Raw genomic sequence first — 20,918 nt, forward strand, 5'->3', positions numbered from 1 at the left:
CAGTTGAGGGTGGAGTTGAGGGGTAGACAGAAGTTGCTACTCAATGCATTCAAGCAGCCAAGGCCAGTATAAGAGACATGAATGTACTCAAGACCAGCCAGCCTGGCGCATTTGCGAATGACTGTATGTTCTGTAGAAGGCCATACCACAACTGAGGAGAGTGTGTACGGTGGTTGTGAGGATGGAGATATCAACCTGGGAGCACATGTGAGAAACTGTGCAGATTGTGTAGTACTGAGTCATGAGAAGAGGAAGGCAAGGTTTATAACCGTGATACAAAGTCAATTATACCAATCAGGGTCTGAAACAAATTATTCTGTAAGGACTGACCTCCTTACAGCTATATATATTTAATAAAAACACAGTCTGCGAATTGAATCATTCTGAGCTTTTTATTTACAGACTTCTATGAAACCCTGTAGATTAATGTTTTATTGTAACAGTTTTTACTTCAGTATAAAACTCGTATGAATCCTTTGCACCTTCTCTACCCAGGCCTGATGCTTTCATACCACCAAACGGTAAATTAAGGTCCCTCACTAACCAGCAGTTAGTCCAAACCAGACCTGCCTGAAGTCTCTTAGCAACACGATGAGTACGGCCCACATCTCTCGTCCAAATAGTTGCTGCTAGGCCATACTTGACACCATTGGCCTTTTCAATCACTTCTTCTTCCGTATCAAATGGAACCACACATGCTACAGGGCCAAATATTTCTTCTTGCATGCAGCAGGACTCCTCTTTTAATCCAGTGATAACCGTAGGCAACATGAAATAGCCACCCTGGTTATTTAGTGGTATGTTTAGGGCATCCACACATTCACCACAGTTAATTGTAGCTCCTTCTGATAAAGCCTTCTTAATGTAGCTCCTCACCTAAAGAAAGATTGTGACTTAGTGTTAGCTTTTTAGTCTCAAAAGGTAGGGCAGGGGTTTCAAACACATGGCCTGCAGGCAGCAGCCAATGTTCCTGCTGTCAGCAGTTTACAGTGGTCCTATAGCTCCTGTCCCCGCCGTTCAGCCTCATAGGCCTGAAACCTATGAGGCAGTAGAACATGACCGCCAGCATCATCATGCCAACTGAGACCAGGAGGTTGCAGTGATGTCATCGCGACCTTCTACTCTGGGATGCAACAACATACATATATATATATATATATATATATATATATATATATTTATGTGTGTGTGTTTGCACTACTGGGGGCACTATGGGGGAATTAATACAAGCTGGAGCACTACAAAATGCACTGCAGGGGGGCATTATAAATACTGGGGGCACTATAGAGGGCAATATAACTACTGAAGCTATTACATGGCGCATAATAAATAATAGGTTCACTATAGAGGGAATTATAACTACTGGGGACACTATAGGGGGCTTCATTACTACTGTGGGTTCTATAGGGGTGCCTTATAGATCATCTTTACTACTACTAGGGGCTCAAAAGGAGTATCTTATAGATGAGCCTAGTTACTGCACTATAGTGGGACCCTTTATTCTACTGGCATAGTAGCATTATTACTACTGGGGGTACAGTAGGTGCATAATTATTGGGAACAATATTAAGGGCATTGCTACTAATAAGAGCACTCTTGGGGACCATTATCACTATTGGGGGACTGTACTGTAGGGGGCACTATTACTATTGAGAAAAGCCTGGGAGGGACTATGTGTATAGCACTACTATTGTTGCAATATAGTGTTTGTGGACCTTGAGGAACACAGCAGGCATAGTATTGGGGGTGGTATCAGGATAACAATGTTAGGACACCAGGAGTGGGAGGATGATGGAAAAGTGAGGAATTTAAAATGTCTGCGTGTGAAACTCTGCAGAGACAAGAGACGAATGAAAGAATGGAGGCAGTCTGGTCCGAATGGAGAAGATGGGGAAAGAGAACATCTACATCAGAGAAGACATCACTGGATGTAATAGGTATGTTGTGTTATATTCTATAAATAATAATTTTGTATTGTATTATATCTAAACTTAATGCAGGTTGTCAACTGAAAAATGTTTCTACAAGTGGCCCATATATCCGGCTAAGTTTGGTACCCCAGGGATAGGCCAAAAGAAGTGTAGATCCTAGGCAGGCAAATATTCAGGGGCAAAGCTATAGGAGTGCAGATGTAAAATTTGCATCAGAGCCATGATGCCTGAGAGATCCAAAGACTTCTCTCCCACATGAAAATATGTTGTTATCAATGGCACATACAGTGGTATGTGGGAGAACTAGCTGAAGATATTGCATTATCTTCTGCTTCAAGACTTAATGACCTTTTAGTCGCAATCACATGCAATCCATGAAAAACACCAGCTTCATTATTAAAATTCAATGTGAAAGATAAAACTACCTTAGCTAAATGTGCCTCACTAATCAAAGCTCCCATACTGGCTGTGGGGTCAGAGGGAACGGACACCTGCCATTTTCTTGTAGCTTCTACAAACTTCTGCAGGAACTCCTCATAAATTGAGCTGTGAACATAAATCCTGCTTGTGCAAAGGCAAATTTCTCCCTGCAAAACAACATTTATCACCATGAGAATGTGTAAGATGTTACAGGAACACATTGGGAGCTTCTATTTAACGGGTATCTGTCAGCAGATTTGTACCTGTGAAACTGTCTTACCTGTGGCATGTGCGCTTGGCAGCTGAAGCCATCTGTGTTGGTTCCATGTTCATATGAACCTGCATTGCTGAGAAAAATGATGTTGATATATGCAAATGAGCCTCTAGGAGCAACAAGGGTGTTGGCTTTGCTCCTAGAGGCTCAGCTCTCTCTACAAATGTAGCACCCTCTGAACTTTGATGGACAGTTTCTGGTAATATGACATTTTCACTGTTTGGTCCTGTCAGTCAAAGTGGAGAGGGCATGGCAGCTGCAGAGAGATGAGGGCACATATGAACATGGGACCAGCACAGATGCCTTCAGCTGCCAACCACATATGCAACTGGTCAGCCAGTTTCATAGATGCAAATCTGATGACAGATGCCCTTTATACGGGTAGTCTTATCAAGACCACCCCTGTACAAATACCTTATTACGACACAGAGATCTTGAAGGAAGTCCACTGCTTGGGTCTCCACGTTATCAGCCATAACAGAGTGACGCTCCTACAGAGCGGCTCATGTTCTGGTGGACTCAAGCCATCCTTTTTTCTACCTGTGTTCCACCATCACCTGCTTGTGAATAATATTATGTATCCATATGACAACAACTTTCAAACTACAACCAGTTTGGCAAACAGCTGGTTTTGCTGGAGGAAGCCACCTCCCGCTAGTCATCTCCCCTGCAGTGGTTGCTGCAAGGAAAATGTAATACTACATTTTCCTTGCAGCAACCACTGCAAGGGGAGATGACTAGCGGGAGGTGGCTTCCTCCAGCAAAACCAGCTGTTTGCCAAACGGTTGTAGTTTGAAAGTTGTTGTCATATGGATACATAATATTATTCACAAGCAGGTGATGGTGGAACACAGGTAGAAAAAAGTAGGTTTATATTACAGATTTACAAACCGGATTCCAAAAAAGTTGGGACACTATACAAATTGTGAATAAAAACTGAATGCAATGATGTGGAGATGCCAACTTCTAATATTTTATTCAGAATAGAACATAAATCACGGAATAAAAGTTTAAACTGAGAAAATGTACCATTTTAAGGGAAAAATATGTTGAATCAGAATTTCATGGTGTCAACAAATCCCCAAAAAGTTGGGACAAGGCCATTTTCACCACTGTGTGGCATCTCCCCTTCTTCTTACAACACTCAACAGAAGTCTGGGGACCGAGGAGACCAGTTTCTTAAGTTTAGAAATAGGAATGCTCTCCCATTCTTGTCTAATACAGGCCTCTAACTGTTCAATCGTCTTGGGCCTTCTTTGTTGCACCTTCCTCTTTATGATGCGCCAAATGTTCTCTATAGGTGAAAGATCTGGACTGCAGACTGGCCATTTCAGTACCCGGATCCTTCTCATACGCAGCCATGATGTTGTGAATGATGCAGAATGTGGTCTGGCATTATCTTGTTGAAAAATGCAGGGTCTTCCCTGAAAGAGATGACGTCTGGATGGGAGCATATGTTGTTCTAGAACCTGAATATATTTTTCTGCATTGATGGTGCCTTTCCAGACATGCAAGCTGCCCATGCCACACGCACTCATGCAACCCCATACCATCAGAGATGCAGGCTTCTGAACTGAGCGTTGATAACAACTTGGGTTGTCCTTGTCCTCTTTGGTCCGGATGACATGGGGTCCCAGATTTCCAAAAAGAACTTTGAATCGTGACTCGTCTGACCACAGAACAGTCTTCCATTTTGCCACACTCCATTGTAAATGATCCCTGGCCCAGTGAAAACGCCTGAGCTTGTGGATCTTGCTTAGAAATGGCTTCTTCTTTGCCCTGTAGAGTTTCAGCTGGCAACGGCGGATGGCACGGTGGATTGTGTTCACTGACAATGGTTTCTGGAAGTATTCCTGAGCCCATTCTGTAATTTCCTTTACAGTAGCATTCCTGTTTGTGGTGCAGTGTCGTTTAAGGGCCCGGAGATCTCCGGGCATCCAGTATGGTTTTACGGCCTTGACCCTTACGCACAGAGATTGTTCCAGATTCTCTGAATCTTCGGATGATGTTATGCACAGTTGATGATGATAGATGGAAAGTCTTTGCAATTTTTCGCTGGGTAACACCTTTCTGATATTGCTCCACTATCTTTCTGCGCAACATTGTGGGAATTGGTGATCCTCTACCCATCTTGGCTTCTGAGAGACACTGCCACTCTGAGAAGCTCTTTTTATACCCAATCATGTTGCCAATTGACCTAATTAGTGTTAATTGGTTTTCCAGCTCTTCGTTATGCTCAAATTTACTTTTTCCAGCCTCTTATTGCTACTTGCCCCAACTTTTGGGGGATTTGTTGACACCGTGAAAATTTGAATCAACATATTTTTCCTTTAAAATGATACATTTACTCGGATTAAACGTTTGCTCTGTCATCTACGTTCTATTACAAATAAAATATTGACATTTGCCATCTCCACATCATTGCATTCAGTTTTTATTCACGATTTGTTTAGTGTCCCAACTTTTTTGGAATCCGGTTTGTACTTCTTATCTATATTATAGAACAGATTTATTTATATACAAATCCCCTTATAATATGACTTTGTTATTTTAATTCCTCAGGAGCTCTAGCCCTAGCACATATGTCATTAGTAAAGTTAGTACCACAAGTAATCCATACCTTCCTAGGACCTAATGCTTTAACTCATTAGTGAACACACATACGTGTTTTTACGGCAGTCACTAAGGGGCCTTAGGCTGGGCCGCCGCTTTTTTACGCTGCACGGGTCCCATGAGAGCCGCGGCCCTGCTCTAGGAGTGCCGATCCGGGCTGTTCAGCAACTTACACTCTGCGGACAATGGCGCCCGCTGCATGTAATGTGCTGACAGAGGGCCTCCCTCTGTCTCCCATCGGCACCCCACAAATGCGATCGCAGGGTGCCAATGTGTGTGAAGGATGCCTGCAGTCTGATGCAGGCCCCACACCAGCCTTCAGTAATTTCCAGCAGGCTGCGCCTCTCTGGCGCAGCCTGCTGGTCAATGTTAGAATAGCATATAGGGATAGTGTATTGCACTTTAAAAGCAATCAAAAAGCTGTCTGTTATAGTCCCCTTGTGGGACTATTAAAGGGGACCTTTCACCAGGATACATGTATTGAAATAGTTATATTACCTTACAGTGCGGCCCCCAGTGATGTCTTTCCGCTTTTTTTTTTCAAAGGACCCCCCCTTTTGTCCACTGCATATGAGGCGCTGCATATGAGGTGCCGAAACAAAAGGGGACCACAGCGGACGAAAGGTAGGGGTCCTTTGAAAAAAATAAGCAGAAAGACATCACTGGGGGCCGCACTGTAAGGTAATATAACAATTTCAATACATGTATCCTGGTGAAAGATCCTCTTTAAGTGGTAAAATGATTTTTTTTATTAAAAAATATATATTTTTTTCATTTATTCAATAATAAAACCCCATTTAAAAAAAATGTTTTTTTTTCCATTGAAAATACGCTTTTAAATGAAAAAATAGCAAAAAAAAATATTTCCCATATGTTTGGTATTGCCACGTCCGTAACAACCTGGACTACCTAAATATACAGGGAGTGCAGAATTATTAGGCAAGTTGTATTTTTGAGGATTAATTTTATTGTTGAACAACAACCATGTTCTCAATGAACCCAAAAAAATCATTAATATCAAAGCTGAATATTTTTGGAAGTAGTTTTTAGTTTGTTTTTAGTTTTAGCTATTTTAGGGGGATATCTGTGTGTGCAGGTGACTATTACTGTGCATAATTAGTAGGCAACTTAACAAAAAACTAATATATACCCATTTCAATTATTTATTTTTACCAGTGAAACCAATATAACATCTCAACATTCACAAATATACATTTCTGACATTCAAAAACAAAACAAAAACAAATCAGTGACCAATATAGCCACCTTTCTTTGCAAGGACACTCAAAAGCCTGCCATCCATGGATTATGTCAGTGTTTTGATCTGTTCACCATCAACATTGCGTGCAGCAGCAACCACAGCCTCCCAGACACTGTTCAGAGAGGTGTACTGTTTTCCCTCCTTGTAAATCTCACATTTGATGATGGACCACAGGTTCTCAATGGGGTTCAGATCAGGTGAACAAGGAGGCCATGTCATTAGATTTTCTTCTTTTATACCCTTTCTTGCCAGCCACGCTGTGGAGTACTTGGACGCGTGTGATGGAGCATTGTCCTGCATGAAAATCATGTTTTTCTTGAAGGATGCAGACTTCTTCCTGTACCACTGCTTGAAGAAGGTGTCTTCCAGAAACTGGCAGTAGGACTGGGAGTTGAGCTTGACTCCATCCTCAACCCGAAAAGGCCCCACAAGCTCATCTTTGATGATACCAGCCCAAACCAGTACTCCACCTCCACCTTGCTGGCGTCTGAGTCGGACTGGAGCTCTCTGCCCTTTACCAATCCAGCCACGGGCCCATCCATCTGGCCTATCAAGACTCACTCTCATTTCATCAGTCCATAAAACCTTAGAAAAATCAGTCTTGAGATATTTCTTGGCCCAGTCTTGACGTTTCAGCTTGTGTGTCTTGTTCAGTGGTGGTCGTCTTTCAGCCTTTCTTACCTTGGCCATGTCTCTGAGTATTGCACACCTTGTGCTTTTGGGCACTCCAGTGATGTTGCAGCTCTGAAATATGGCCAAACTGGTGGCAAGTGGCATCTTGGCAGCTGCACGCTTGACTTTTCTCAGTTCATGGGCAGTTATTTTGCGCCTTGGTTTTTCCACACGCTTCTTGCGACCCTGTTGACTATTTTGAATGAAACGCTTGATTGTTCGATGATCACGCTTCAGGAGCTTTGCAATTTTAAGAGTGCTGCATCCCTCTGCAAGATATCTTACTATTTTTGACTTTTCTGAGCCTGTCAAGTCCTTCTTTTGACCCATTTTGCCAAAGGAAAGGAAGTTGCCTAATAATTATGCACACCTGATATAGGGTGTTGATGTCATTAGACCACACCCCTTCTCATTACAGAGATGCACATCACCTAATATGCTTAATTGGTAGTAGGCTTTCGAGCCTATACAGCTTGGAGTAAGACAACATGCATAAAGAGGATGATGTGGTCAAAATACTCATTTGCCTAATAATTCTGCACTCCCTGTAATGTAAGTTATCCCCTACAGTGAACTCTGTAAAAACAAAATAAAATAAAAAAAGACAGAACTGCAAGTTTATTCTTAGTTGCCACCGAAAAAATTTAATAAGTGATCAAAAAGCGCCATTTACTCCAAAATGATACCAATGAAAAATACAAGTCATCCCTCAAAAATCAAGCCCTCACACAACTCCATAGAAAGAAAAATAAAAAAAGTTATGGGTCTTGGAAAGCGGCAATGCAAAAACATTTTTTTCTTTATTGCAAAAAAGTTGTAAAATGTAAAAAAAAACTATATGTATTTGGTATCACTGTAATCGTACTGACCCAGAGAATAAAGATATTATGTTTACACTGCAAAATGAACGCCGTAAAATCTATAACGTAAAAACACAGTGGCAGTATTGCTGTTTTTCCCATCTCCCTCCCGGTAAGAGTCAATAAAAGTTAATCAGAAAGTTATGTGTAACCCAAAATGGTGCCATTAAAAACTACAACTTGTCCCGCAAAAAACAAACCCTCATAAAGCTATATAGACAGAAAAATAAAAAGGTTATAGCTCTTGGAACGCAACAAGGACAAAAGGAAGAAAAACGGTTGGTCAGTAAGGCCCAAAAAAGGCTAGTCGCTAAGGGGTTAAAAGGTGGCAGGGGATATGATGTGATGCAGGACAGCACCATCTAGTGGTAGAAATAGGCTCTTGCAGAAGGTTATTTGGGCTAAATTCATTTGTGCAATGTATTTCATTTAAACTGATCCAAAATCTGTTGAGAGTTTCCACGAGTTTCAGAATCTGACACATATGTACCTCAATGATAGAAAAACAAGCCAATAAATCCTGTATAAAAAACCTGATGCTTTCAAATTTACTGTATGTTGCTCGTCATCTTCAAGGACTTGTAAGTACCTAATATTTATCTTTGTACGAACGCTCATTAGTGAAGATCTGCTGCCGATTATCCGATGAACGAGCAAACATTTGTTTATCGAGCAATCGCAATTTTTAGGCAGGCTGCTGTCTAACCACGCTCTGCTGCCAGCAAATTATGATTCAGTATGGGGACGAGCAATGGCATTAGTGATCAGTCCTCCACATACTGTGGAGGAGATCGCTGCATGTAAATTCAGCGATCTCCTTCACTGACGAGCAGGTGAATGCTGGCACTATGATAGAAATACTTAGGCCTCTTTCACACGGGCGTCATGTTTTTTGCCCGGATAAGAGGCGGGTGCGTTGCGGGAAAATGCGCGATTTTTCCGCGCGAGTGCAAAACATTGTCATGCGTTTTGCACTCGCGTGAGAAAAATCACGCATGTTTGGTACCCAGACCCGAACTTCTTCACAGAAGTTCGGGTCTGGGATTGATGTTCTGAAGATTGTATTATTTTCCCTTATAACATGGTTATAAGGGAAAATAATAGCATTCTGACTACAGAATGCTTAGTATAATAGTGCTGGAAGGGTTAAAAATAATAAAAAAGTTAACTCACCTTCTCCTCTTGTTAGCGTAGATGCCGGTCTGTTCTTTAGCTGTGGACTGAATGACCTGAGGTGATGTCAGATCACATGCTCCAATCACATGGTCCATCACCATGGTGATAGAGCATGTGATCTGACGTCATCAAAGGTCCTTTAGCCCACAGCTAAAGAACAGACCGGCCTCTACGCGAACAAGAGGAGAAGGTGAGTTAACTTTTTTATTATTTTTAACCCTTCCAGCACTATTATACTAAGCATTCTGTATTCAGAATGCTATTATTTTCCCTTATAACCATGTTATAAGGGAAAATAATACAGTGAATAGACTGTCACCTAGAACCCATGCGTGAAAATCGCACCGCATCCGCACTTGCTTGCGGATGCATGCGATTTTCACGCAACCCCATTCATTTCTATAGGGCCTGCGTTACGTGAAAAACGCACAAAGAGGAGCATGCTGCGATTTTCACGCAACGCATAAGTGATGCGTGAAAATCACCGCTCGTGTGCACAGCCCCATAGAAATGAATGGGTCAGGATTCAGTGCGGGTGCAATGCGTTCACCGCACGCATCGCACCCGCACGGAAAACTCGCCCGTGTGAAAGGGGCCTTATACTTGTCCACAATTGCGGACAATAATAGGATATGCTCTAAAGTGATGGAAAAATGAATGAAGCCAAGCAAAAAAAGCAATATGGATAAATGGATAATAGCAATACGTTAGTAATTTATATATACAGGTGAAACTCGAAAAATTAGAATATCGTGCAAAAGTTCATTTATTTCAGTAATGCAACTTAAAAGGTGAAACTAACATATGAGATGGACTCATTACATGCAAAGCGAGATATTTCAAGCCTTTATTTGTTATAATTTGGATGATTATGGCTTATAGCTTATGAAACCCCAAAGTCACAATCTCAGGTACCCTTTGCTCAGGGGGTATGGATTAATTATCTGACGAGAGTGTGACACTTTGAGCCTAGAATATTGAACCTTTTCACAAAATTCAAATTTTAAGCTGCATTAATGCAATTCCTTTTAATTTGCATTAGGCCCCATGCACACGGCCGTGTTTCACAGCCGTGTGCGGGCCGTGGAACCGCGGCCTGGATCCCTCCTGAGAGCAGGAGCGCACGGCGTCACTGGTTGCTATGACGCCGTGCGCTCCCTGCTGCCGGCACAGTACAGTAATACACTGGTATAGATCATACCAGTGTACTACTGCATTGCGGCGGCAGCAAGAAGCGCACGGCGTCATAGCAACCAATGACGCCGTGCGCTCCTGCTCTCAGGAGGGATCCAGGCCGCGGTTCCACGGCCCGCACAAGGCCGTGTGCATGGGGCCTTACTGAAATAAATGGACACGTTTCACCTGTGTATATATATATATATATATATATATATATCATGTTAGACAGTGGCTCTCAGGGATCACTAAATGCAGGGAATAGCGTCTTTATTTATTTGCATTGCAGGTATACTTACACAAGTAGTTTCTCTATATGAACAAGACTAACCATAGTGGCCCAAATTTACTAATATGTCTGTGCCTAGAATCTATCTAAAAAGTGGCTCAACTTGTCACTGTTTTGGCACAATTTGTACACTTTTTTTTCTACTTGCTCCAGGTGCAAGGTTTTGCACCAAAATTGTGCCACACTTTGGCATAAAAATTCAGTCTCAAAGTAAGACAAGCATTACTTGGTATAGAGTTTAGTTTTGGAAGCAGCGACTTTAAGGTAAGGGTGGGTTCACATTAGCGTTATGGAGTCCATTATCGCTTTCTGTTATAACATGGTTATAATGGAAAATAACGGAATCCATAAGACAGAAGGACGGATCCGTTTTGCTGCCTATAGACTTGAATTATGACAGAATGCAAAACGGAGGCCTTTAAAAGGATATTGGATCCGTCTGGGTCCTGTTATGCAAGATGGAAAACAAAGTCCTGTCGACAGGACTTTGTTTTCCGTCTTGCATAACGGGACCCAGACGGTTCCGTTATGTTTTGCCATAGACTTCTATTAGGATGGAGCAAAACGGAATGCCTCTTAAAGGCTTCCATTTTGCATTCCATCCTATGGATTCCGTTATTTTCCGTTATAACCATGTTATAACGGAAAGCCATAACTGAATCCCTAACGCTAGTGTGAATCCACCCTAATAGTGCTAGCACAGTCGCTCCTCCAAATTTGAGCTGCGGCACCTGTGCTGCTGTTCGGAGAAGCTGTGCAGGGCACAGATTTTCAGGGCCAAGCTAGATGTCTGGCCCTGTCAATCAATAGGGAGATGGACACTTCTTCACCTTTGGGAACAGCCCCTCAAAGCTAAAAAAAAAAAAACTCTTGCTAATGAGATGAATCGATTTGTTCAAGTCGATTAGCTCATCCCTAAAATAAACACATCTCAGACAAGAATGTAAGATATCTGGTACTGCATTTTTTATTTTTTTTTGTGTTTTTTTGTGTAAAAAAGTTTTAGCCCGGATGGATTTCACAGTATACTCAGCACTTTAGATTGGCTGAGACTAATGAAGGAGAATGAACTGTTTTTATGTTCTTAAATGCACTGATATCTCTTAGCTACAGCATTTTAAGTCCTAAACAACAGAGATAGGGGAAAGATATGTAACAGAAAAGATTTGTAACCACTGAGTTAGAAATATACATGTTACTTACTTGATTAGAAAAACTTGACCTTACAGTGGTGGCAACACATTCCTCTAGGTTTGCATCTTCAAAAACAATAGCTGGGTTCTTTCCGCCAAGTTCTAATGACAGCTTTTTGCAATATGGTGCGCTCTTTTCTATTATGCGCTGAGCGGTCACAGTGCTTCCAGTAAAGGAGATAATTGGTACATCGGGATGACAGACAAGAGCCTCGCCTGCTCTAGGGCCCGTACCAAACACTACATTAACCACTCCTGATGGGACACCTTTAAAGATGAAAGAATGTAAAAGACTAAATATAAAAATAATCGCCAGGGCAGGATAACTAGCTGTTTGATGGGAGTCCGACCGCTGGGACCTCCACCGATCTCACGAAGGGAGGTCCCATTCCTCCATGCTAATGGAGCAGCAGGTCACGGTTGTGCCCTGCAGCTCCATTCATTCTCTATAGGACTGCCAGAGATAGCCAAGTGCTGTACTCAGCAATCTCCATCACTCCCATTAGGCGAATGGGGTGGCATGGCACATGCTCGACATGCATCTCTATTAGGATTGGATGGGAGAACAGGACACCTTTTCTTGGGATATTACAACACTTGTTAACATTTGTCATGTTCTATGACCGTTAACAAGGCCCTCATCATAATCTGATCTCATAATGATCTTCAAGCTTTTACCTTACAAATCCAATCACCAGACACATGAAAACCAGCAATAATGGGGGTATCTCCTTTTACTGTGTGTCATTAAGTATACCCACCACTAATCATATCACTGTATATCAGTTATAAGTGCAAAAGGGGAGATGCACCTCTTATATATAAGGTTTCATCAAAAATAGTTGGTGCCACACTTCCTTTATACTATTGATGAGCAGTTTGTGCTCTAAAAAGAAATGAATGGCCATGAAAGTGACTATTACTTTTAGGCCCCTTTCACAAGGGCGAGTTTTCCGTGCGGGTGCGATGCGTGCGGTGAACGCACTGCACCCGCACTGAATCCTGACCCATTAATTTCTATGGGGCTGTGCACACGAGCGGTGATTTTCACGCATCACTTATGCGTTGCGTGAAAATCGCAGCATGCTCCTCTTTGTGCGTTTTTCACGTAACGCAGGCCCTATAGAAATGAATGGGGTTGCGTGAAAATCGCATGCATCCGCAAGCAAGTGCGGATGCGGTGCGATTTTCACGCATGGGTTCTAGGTGACAGTCTATTCACTGTATTATTTTCCCTTATAACATGGTTATAAGGGAAAATAATAGCATTCTGACTACAGAATGCTTAGTATAATAGTGCTGGAAGGGTTAAAAATAATAAAAAAGTTAACTCACCTTCTCCTCTGTTCGCGTAGAGGCCGGTCTGTTCTTTAGCTGTGGCTGAAGGACCTTTGATGACGTCAGATCACATGCTCCATCACCATGGTGATGGACCATGTGATTGGAGCATGTGATCTGACATCACCTCAGGTCATTCAGTCCACAGCTAAAGAACAGACCGGCATCTACGCGAACAAGAGGAGAAGGTGAGTTAACTTTTTTATTATTTTTAACCCTTCCAGCACTATTATACTAAGCATTCTGTAGTCAGAATGCTATTATTTTCCCTTATAACCATGTTATAAGGGAAAATAATACAATCTTCAGAACATCAATCCCAAGCCCGAAATTCTGTGAAGAAGTTCGGGTCTGGGTACCAAACATGCGTGATTTTTCTCACGCGAGTGCAAAACGCATGACAATGTTTTGCACTCGCGCGGAAAAATCGCGCATTTTCCCGCAACGCACCCGCCTCTTATCCGGGCAAAAAACATGACGCCCGTGTGAAAGAGGCCTTAAAGATTGTCTGCCAACAGTTCTGACAATGCTAAACTGCTGACAGCACTAGGTAGAGGCTGGGGGGGGACATACCTTTTGTAGAGCTTTTTTTTTTAACAGGAGTAAGGCGACTATGAGCTTTTATTCCGCCAGGAATTGCTCTTGCAAGTGTGCTGGAGGCAGAGCTTCACAGTGAAGAGCTCTCTGTTTTACAGCAACCTCCGCCCCAGTGCTCTGAGTTACAAATATAGTGGTCCCCTGGTTGGATACTACTCAGAGTAGAGAGGTGGGGCTTTGGAGCAGAGGACACTTCGCAGCAAAACTCTGCCCCCTGGGCATTTTCTGGAGTTGTGCCTGGCAGAATAACAAAAAAGTGTTTGTACTGCTCTTCCCAGCACCAACCTAAGGCTACTTTCACACTAGCGTTCGTCGGTCCGCTCGTGAGCTCCGTTTGAAGGGGCTCACGAGCGGACCCGAACGCAGCCGTCCAGCCCTGATGCAGTCTGAATGGAGCGGATCCGCTCAGACTGCATCAGTCTGGCGGCGTTCAGCCTCCGCTCCGCTCGCCTCCGCACGGACAGGCGGACAGCTGAACGCTGCTTGCAGCGTTCGGGTGTCCGCCTGGCCGTGCGGAGGCGTGCGGATCCGTCCAGACTTACAATGTAAGTCAATGGGGACGGATCCGTTTGAAGATGCCACAATATGGCTCAATCTTCAAGCGGATCCGTCCCCCATTGACTTTACATTGAAAGTCTGGACGGATCCGTCCGAGGCTATTTTCACACTTAGCTTTTATATGCCAAAATAATGCAGACGGATCCGTACTGAACGGAGACTCCGTCTGCATTATTATGATCGGATCCGTTCAGAACGGATCCGATCGAACGCTAGTGTGAAAGTAGCCTAATGCTGTCAGCAGTTTTGCAAGGTGAAAACTGCTGACATACTCCCTTTAAGAATGCATTCTGACTCTTTAAGTCTGCAAAGTACATATAATTATCTGTTTCTATGGATGTGTGAACCATTATTAGACTATTTGATTGAAGTACAGAACTGTGTGTTCCATATAGCACAAAACTCTGTCCTGAAAATTGATCAACTGTAATCTTAAATGGCCAAACCTTTGTTGACACCACCCACTCTGCACTGTAGAGTTCTACACTGTCGGGTTTCATCTGTTCGGTTCAGCAGCAGCACTTCTCAGAGAACTCTGCACTGTCAGATTTCATCTGTTCGGTTCAGCAGCAGCACTTCTCAGAGAACTCTGCACTGTCAGATTTCATCTGTTCGGTTCAGCAGCAGCACTTCTCAGAGTACTCTGCACTGTCAGATTTCATCTGTTCTGTTCAGCAGCAGCACTTCTCAGAGCACTCTGCACTGTCGGTTTCATCGGTTCTGTTAAGCAGTAGTACTTCTCAGAGCACTCTGCACTGTCAGATTTCATCTGTTCGGTTCAGCAGCAGCACTTCTCAGAGTACTCTGCACTGTCAGATTTCATCTGTTCGGTTCAGCAGCAGCACTTCTCAGAGAACTCTGCACTGTCAGATTTCATCTGTTCGGTTCAGCAGCAGCACTTCTCAGAGAACTCTGCACTGTCAGATTTCATCTGTTCGGTTCAGCAGCAGCACTTCTCAGAGTACTCTGCACTGTCAGATTTCATCTGTTCTGTTCAGCAGCAGCACTTCTCAGAGTACTCTGCACTGTCAGATTTCATCTGTTCTGTTCAGCAGCAGCACTTCTCAGAGCACTCTGCACTGTCGGTTTCATCGGTTCTGTTAAGCAGTAGTACTTCTCAGAGCACTCTGCACTGTCAGATTTCATCTGTTCTGTTCAGCAGCAGCACTTCTCAGAGCACTCTGCACTGTCGGTTTCATCTGTTCTGTTCAGCAGCAGCACTTCTCAGAGCACTCTGCACTGTCGGTTTCATCGGTTCTGTTAAGCAGTAGTACTTCTCAGAGCACTCTGCACTGTCAGATTTCATCTGTTCGGTTCAGCAGCAGCACTTCTCAGAGTACTCTGCACTGTCAGATTTCATCTGTTCGGTTCAGCAGCAGCACTTCTCAGAGTACTCTGCACTGTCAGATTTCATCTGTTCTGTTCAGCAGCAGCACTTCTCAGAGTACTCTGCACTGTCAGATTTCATCTGTTCTGTTCAGCAGCAGCACTTCTCAGAGCACTCTGCACTGTCGGTTTCATCGGTTCTGTTAAGCAGTAGTACTTCTCAGAGCACTGAACTGTTGGGTTTCATCCATTCTGTTCAGCAGCAGCACTTCTTAGAGCACTCTGCACTGTTGGATTTCATTAATACTGGTAAGCAGCAGCACTTCTCAGAGCACTCTCCACTGTTGGGTTTCGTTAATACTGTTCAGCAGCAGCACTTATCAGAGCACTCTCCACTGTTGGGTTTCGTTAATACTGTTCAGCAGCAGCACTTCTCAGAGCACTCTGCACTGTTGGGTTTCATCAGTTTTGTTCAGCAGCAGAATTTCACAGAGCACTCTGCATTGTGGGGTTCCATCAGTACTGTTTGGCATTTCCAGCATGCAGAGTACAGATCTACAGAAAGTATATGGAATCCATACTCTGCAAGCTGGATATGAACAGACCAGATGCAACCAAACAGCGCAGAGTGCTCTGAGAAGTGCTGCTCCATGATTGTGGTTTTACCAATGCTTTAGTTCCCCTTTAAGCTAAGAGTGCCCTAGAGACTGTAGATGGACGTTTTCTGAACGACTTTTTTTTCCTGGTTGTTCTGTAAAAGTTTTCATTCTTCACAATACCATAAGTTAAAAAGAAAAATCGCTGATTGATCTCTGTGTGCCCTGTAACCTCAGTTGGGCTTCTGCTATATGATAGGACAAACATCTGTCATTTGGCAGACGTACAACGGGACTAAGATTCAGTTCACAGCTCTAGCTTACTAATGCGTCCTTGGTGCCCTCCTGACACGGCACCTAACACAAGGAAATTATGCCCCACCAGCTCTCTACTAAGTATGTACTTGCTTTCAGGTAAAATAATGTTGAAGTATGCTTTGGAGGGACACTGTAAAAGTGGTCAGGTATCAAGTTTTGATCATTGCACTTCAAGAACGCTTTACTTTTTCCCTATCTAGCCACCATTTACAGGCGTTGAGTCCATGGCTTCAGGTGTTTGTAAAGTCATGTGCTCAATGTTACATACATTCAATAGAAAGAAATAAGACCACTGTCTGTCACATTTTCACTGTTGTCTTTGCAAAGGTACAAGTCTTCGTAAACGAATACCTGCTTCACTCAGAAATTTGCACATCATCCATGCCGTGACTGAAGTCATCTCACTTGGCTTTGCCACAACTGTATTTCCACACGCTATAGCCGGGGCAATCTTCCAAGTAAGTAGATATAGTGGTAAATTCCAAGGGCTGATGAGACCAGCTGATTAAAAGAAACACAAGTAAACGGTTAGTTCTATCTCAGACATTTATGGCATATCCACAGGATGTATTAAAATCTCTGATGGATAGAGGCCCCACCGCTGGAACCTGCTCCTATCCTTTAGAACTGAGCGCTTCCTACCCCCAGCCTGCTTGAATGCAACAGCCAGAGGTGGTTGCGATTACAGAAAACCCCAAACAAGCTGTGCTACACTGCTTCCGTATCTCTGTGAGCTATGCAAAAAGCATGGCACAGCCTACTTGGTTGTTTCTGTACTACTGACCATTGCTGGTCACCGCATTCAGGTCGAATGGCAAACAATTGCCCCCCCTCCCCCCCCAGAATGTAGTGAGAGCCAGGGGCAGACAATGGACTGAACATTCTGGGCCCGGTGGCGGTGGCAGCGGCAGTAGGAGATGAGCACTCATCTCCATATACCTCCGGACAGCGATACAGATGAATGGTGCGGAGGAGCAGGGGAGAGGCGTCTGCCTTGCCTGTTCCTCTGATAGACTACAGGCACTAGGCCTGCAGCCTATCAGAGGCCGGCGCAGGCGACGCGATTACATTATCTCGCTGCATGAGCCATACAGAGCGGGACACAGGCCGGAAGAGTCCTGCATCGCAGTGTCATGGAGATATTGTTTTAATTATTTTTAGTACAGTATGGCAAGAAGGGGGATGGGGCCGTATATACTGGCACATTATGAGGGAGCGCACTATGGAGAAGGGGGGGAAGGAGCACTATGGGGGCCCTATATACTAGCACATTATGGGGGGAGCACTATGGAAGGGGGGAGTGAGCACTATGGGGACATCTAATAGGGGCCCTATATACTGGCACATTTTGGTGCCACTATGGGGAAGGCGGGAGAGAAGCATTTTGGGGGCATCTATGTGGGGCAGTCTATAGGGGCATTTTATACTGCCACATTATGAAGGGCACTATGGGGACGGGTATCAGCACTATGGGGGCATCTTCTGGGGACACTATATATGAGTATTTTATACTGGCACAAATTATAGGGGCACTATGGGCACAGCTCAACTGGGGCACTAAGTGTTTTTTGGAGTGGCACACAATACGGGTCATTTGATCCAGGGGTGTAGCTATAGGGGGTGCAGAGGTGGCAGTCGCTACCGGACCCAGGAGCCTGAAGTGGCCCAAAGACACTTGTGCTGCATAAGACGACACACAAAGCACTGAGGGAAGGAGGGCTCAAGCTGAACTCTTGCACCGAGGCCCATGAGCCTTTAGTTACGCCCCTGATTTGATCACATGACGGCACTCTGGGGACATTGGCTCTACTGGGGGCACTAAGAGGAGGTATTTATTTTATTAATTTTTTACTGCCACACAACAGGGCATTTTTTTGTACTGGCGCACATTATTACAACTGGGGGACTATGGGAGCATTATTACTTCTGGGACACAATTACTGTTGGGGGCACTGTAGGAGCACTATTACTACTAAGTGCACTCTGGCACAGAATTATTACTATTGCTGGGATTTTGAGGAGCACTATTACTGTGGGGGCACGCTGGCACAGTATCAGCTTAGCACAGTTATTTTTGGGGGACATTATGGTTACACTATTAGTGTCATGGGCACTATTTGCTGGGTGCAGTTATTTTTTAAGGCATTGTGTTTCAATATTATTGAAGGGGGCGCTATCTGTGTGTAACTAGTATTTTCAGGGGTTTATCTGTTTCTACAGTATAGTTTTTGGCGGCACAGCGTCTCAGTATTGGGGTGCATGATGGGATGTTGAGAAGGTGGGAGGAAAAGTAGGAAACTAAGATGTCTGTCTGTCTGTCAAACTCTGCAGAGATGAGAGATGGCTGAAAGAAATCATCATGGCGGTCTGGTCTGAATGGAGAAGATGAAGAGAGATAAAATCTACATCAAAGGAGACGTCACTGGATGTAAGAGGTATGGGCGCGATATATGGATGGGGCTGTGTTTCGGTGTGACTTGAGGGTGGGCAGGGACACAGGGGCCCCATAATCTCCTATTGCCTGGGGAAGTGCCCCTCCTGACACCAGGCTCTGGATCCGCGACTGCAGCACCCAGCTAGTTTCTAGCTCCTCCCACCAGCTAGTTACATAGACACTCCCCTATCACTGCCCCTAATAACACCCAGCTACTTTCTAGCTCCTCCCACCAGCTAGTTACATGGACACTGCTTATAACAGCCCCTGTTGCTACTTTGACACTCCACTGATGGATTGCAGGGTGGTGGTAACCATAGAAATGAGCAAACAGGGTCCGCCTGTCTCCCAGGCCGACAGGCGCTCCCTTGTACCGAACATAATGCATCATAGTGATTTATGACACAGTCAGTCTCTATCTGATGGCGGGTCTATTGCTGTGTACTCGCATCATCTGTTAGTACACCGCAATAGCCCTGTGTCATAATTCACTATAATGCAGTCAGTTTGGGTCAGTGGCAGCGGTCGAACCGGGAGATGAAGCCGAGACACAGACCGTGTTACCTGGGCCAATTACGGCCAAGTGCCACGGCCAAGTCTAAATGTGATTGAGAACCCAACCAAGCTAAGACTAATAAATATTACCGACTCCAATGGGGGTGCGCACAGTATAATTCATGCAATTCAGGTGGTCCATTTGTGTGCATTCTGTGGTGTGATGCAGGATGGATGAAGCAAAGAACCGGAAGTTGTATGCAGAACGTGGTATATCTACAGCACGTGCAAATGTAATGGTTTTACCTGGAAAGTAAGACATTGGTTCACTTTTAATAAGTTGCTAGGGAAAAAGTTATAATTTCAGGTACAGTAGTATTGTTCATAGGACATGGGTCTTCTACAAGTTCCTACCATATATCTGAAATACTCTTGGTAAAAGAGCACATGCATGGGGCAACATGGCTACCACTGTATAATACACATCAGTGAGAATTTCCCATTGACATGTCAGCAAATAAGACTTGTTAAAATATCAGTTTGATGTCTGAACCTGACCATTATACAAGATAAGACTACTGCTTAGCTCTTCCTCAGAAGCAATTTGTTGTAGATCACATGCAGTGCTCCTTCTGTTAAGAGGTTCTATGTATGAAAGAGGTTCTTCAGCAGCTGTAGTGTGCATTGTACCGTTCTGTGCACCAGGTTCTGCAGGATGTAGTTTTAATCACCTCAGCTCAAGGATGGACAAAAACAGTAAAGCGTCCCTATGAAGTCTACACTATATGGGCAAAAGTATTGGGACACAGTCATTGAATTCTGATATTTCATTCAGTCCCATTGCCACAGGTGTATAAAATCCAGCCCCTAGCTATGCAGCCTTCCTTCCAGGGGGGTCCTGTAAGGGTCCATTCACACATCCGTGTGTGTTTTGCGGATCCACGGATCTTCAGATCTGCATAACACGGACAGCGGCAATGTGCGTTCCGCATTTTGCGGACCGCACATTGCCGGCACTAATAGAATATGCCTATTCTTGTCCGCGGACAAGAATAGGACATGTTCTATTTTTTTCGGGAATGGAATTTTGCGGAACGAAATTGCGGACGTGTGAATGGACCCTAATAGGATACCACCATTACAAGTCAGGGTAAAACTACTGTAAGGAGGGCACATATCAGTTCATGAAATTCCTTCACTTCCATTTATTCTATGATCAACTGTGAGTGGAATATCAAAGTGGAAGCGTTTAGGAACCACAACAACTCAGTCATGAAGAGGTAGACCATGTAAAGTTACAGGGGGAGATTTAAAAGTGGTTTCCCATAGCAACCAATGAGAATGAGTCTTTCATTTTCCTTTGGCACTCTGAAAAATGAAAGGTGGAATCC

The 20,918-nt window shown here is 43.8% G+C and overlaps 1 protein-coding gene across 1 annotated transcript in view; it reads right to left on the reverse strand.

Annotated features, from left to right (window-relative positions):
* Positions 1 to 373: 373 nt before the first annotated feature.
* Positions 374 to 20,918, reverse strand: part of ALDH8A1 (aldehyde dehydrogenase 8 family member A1) — a 34,880-nt gene continuing 14,335 nt past the window's right edge. Inside the window, exons 3-7 of the mRNA XM_044292304.1 lie at positions 19,678 to 19,833; positions 16,950 to 17,099; positions 11,876 to 12,132; positions 2,357 to 2,518; positions 374 to 876 (exon numbers count right to left, since the gene is read on the reverse strand). Coding sequence (XP_044148239.1) covers positions 424 to 876; positions 2,357 to 2,518; positions 11,876 to 12,132; positions 16,950 to 17,099; positions 19,678 to 19,833 — 1,178 coding nt within the window. The 3' untranslated portion in view covers positions 374 to 423. The remainder of the gene's footprint in view (positions 877 to 2,356; positions 2,519 to 11,875; positions 12,133 to 16,949; positions 17,100 to 19,677; positions 19,834 to 20,918) is intronic.

This window comes from Bufo gargarizans, chromosome 4 (genome assembly GCF_014858855.1).
Source record: "Bufo gargarizans isolate SCDJY-AF-19 chromosome 4, ASM1485885v1, whole genome shotgun sequence".
Lineage (NCBI taxonomy): Eukaryota > Metazoa > Chordata > Amphibia > Anura > Bufonidae > Bufo > Bufo gargarizans.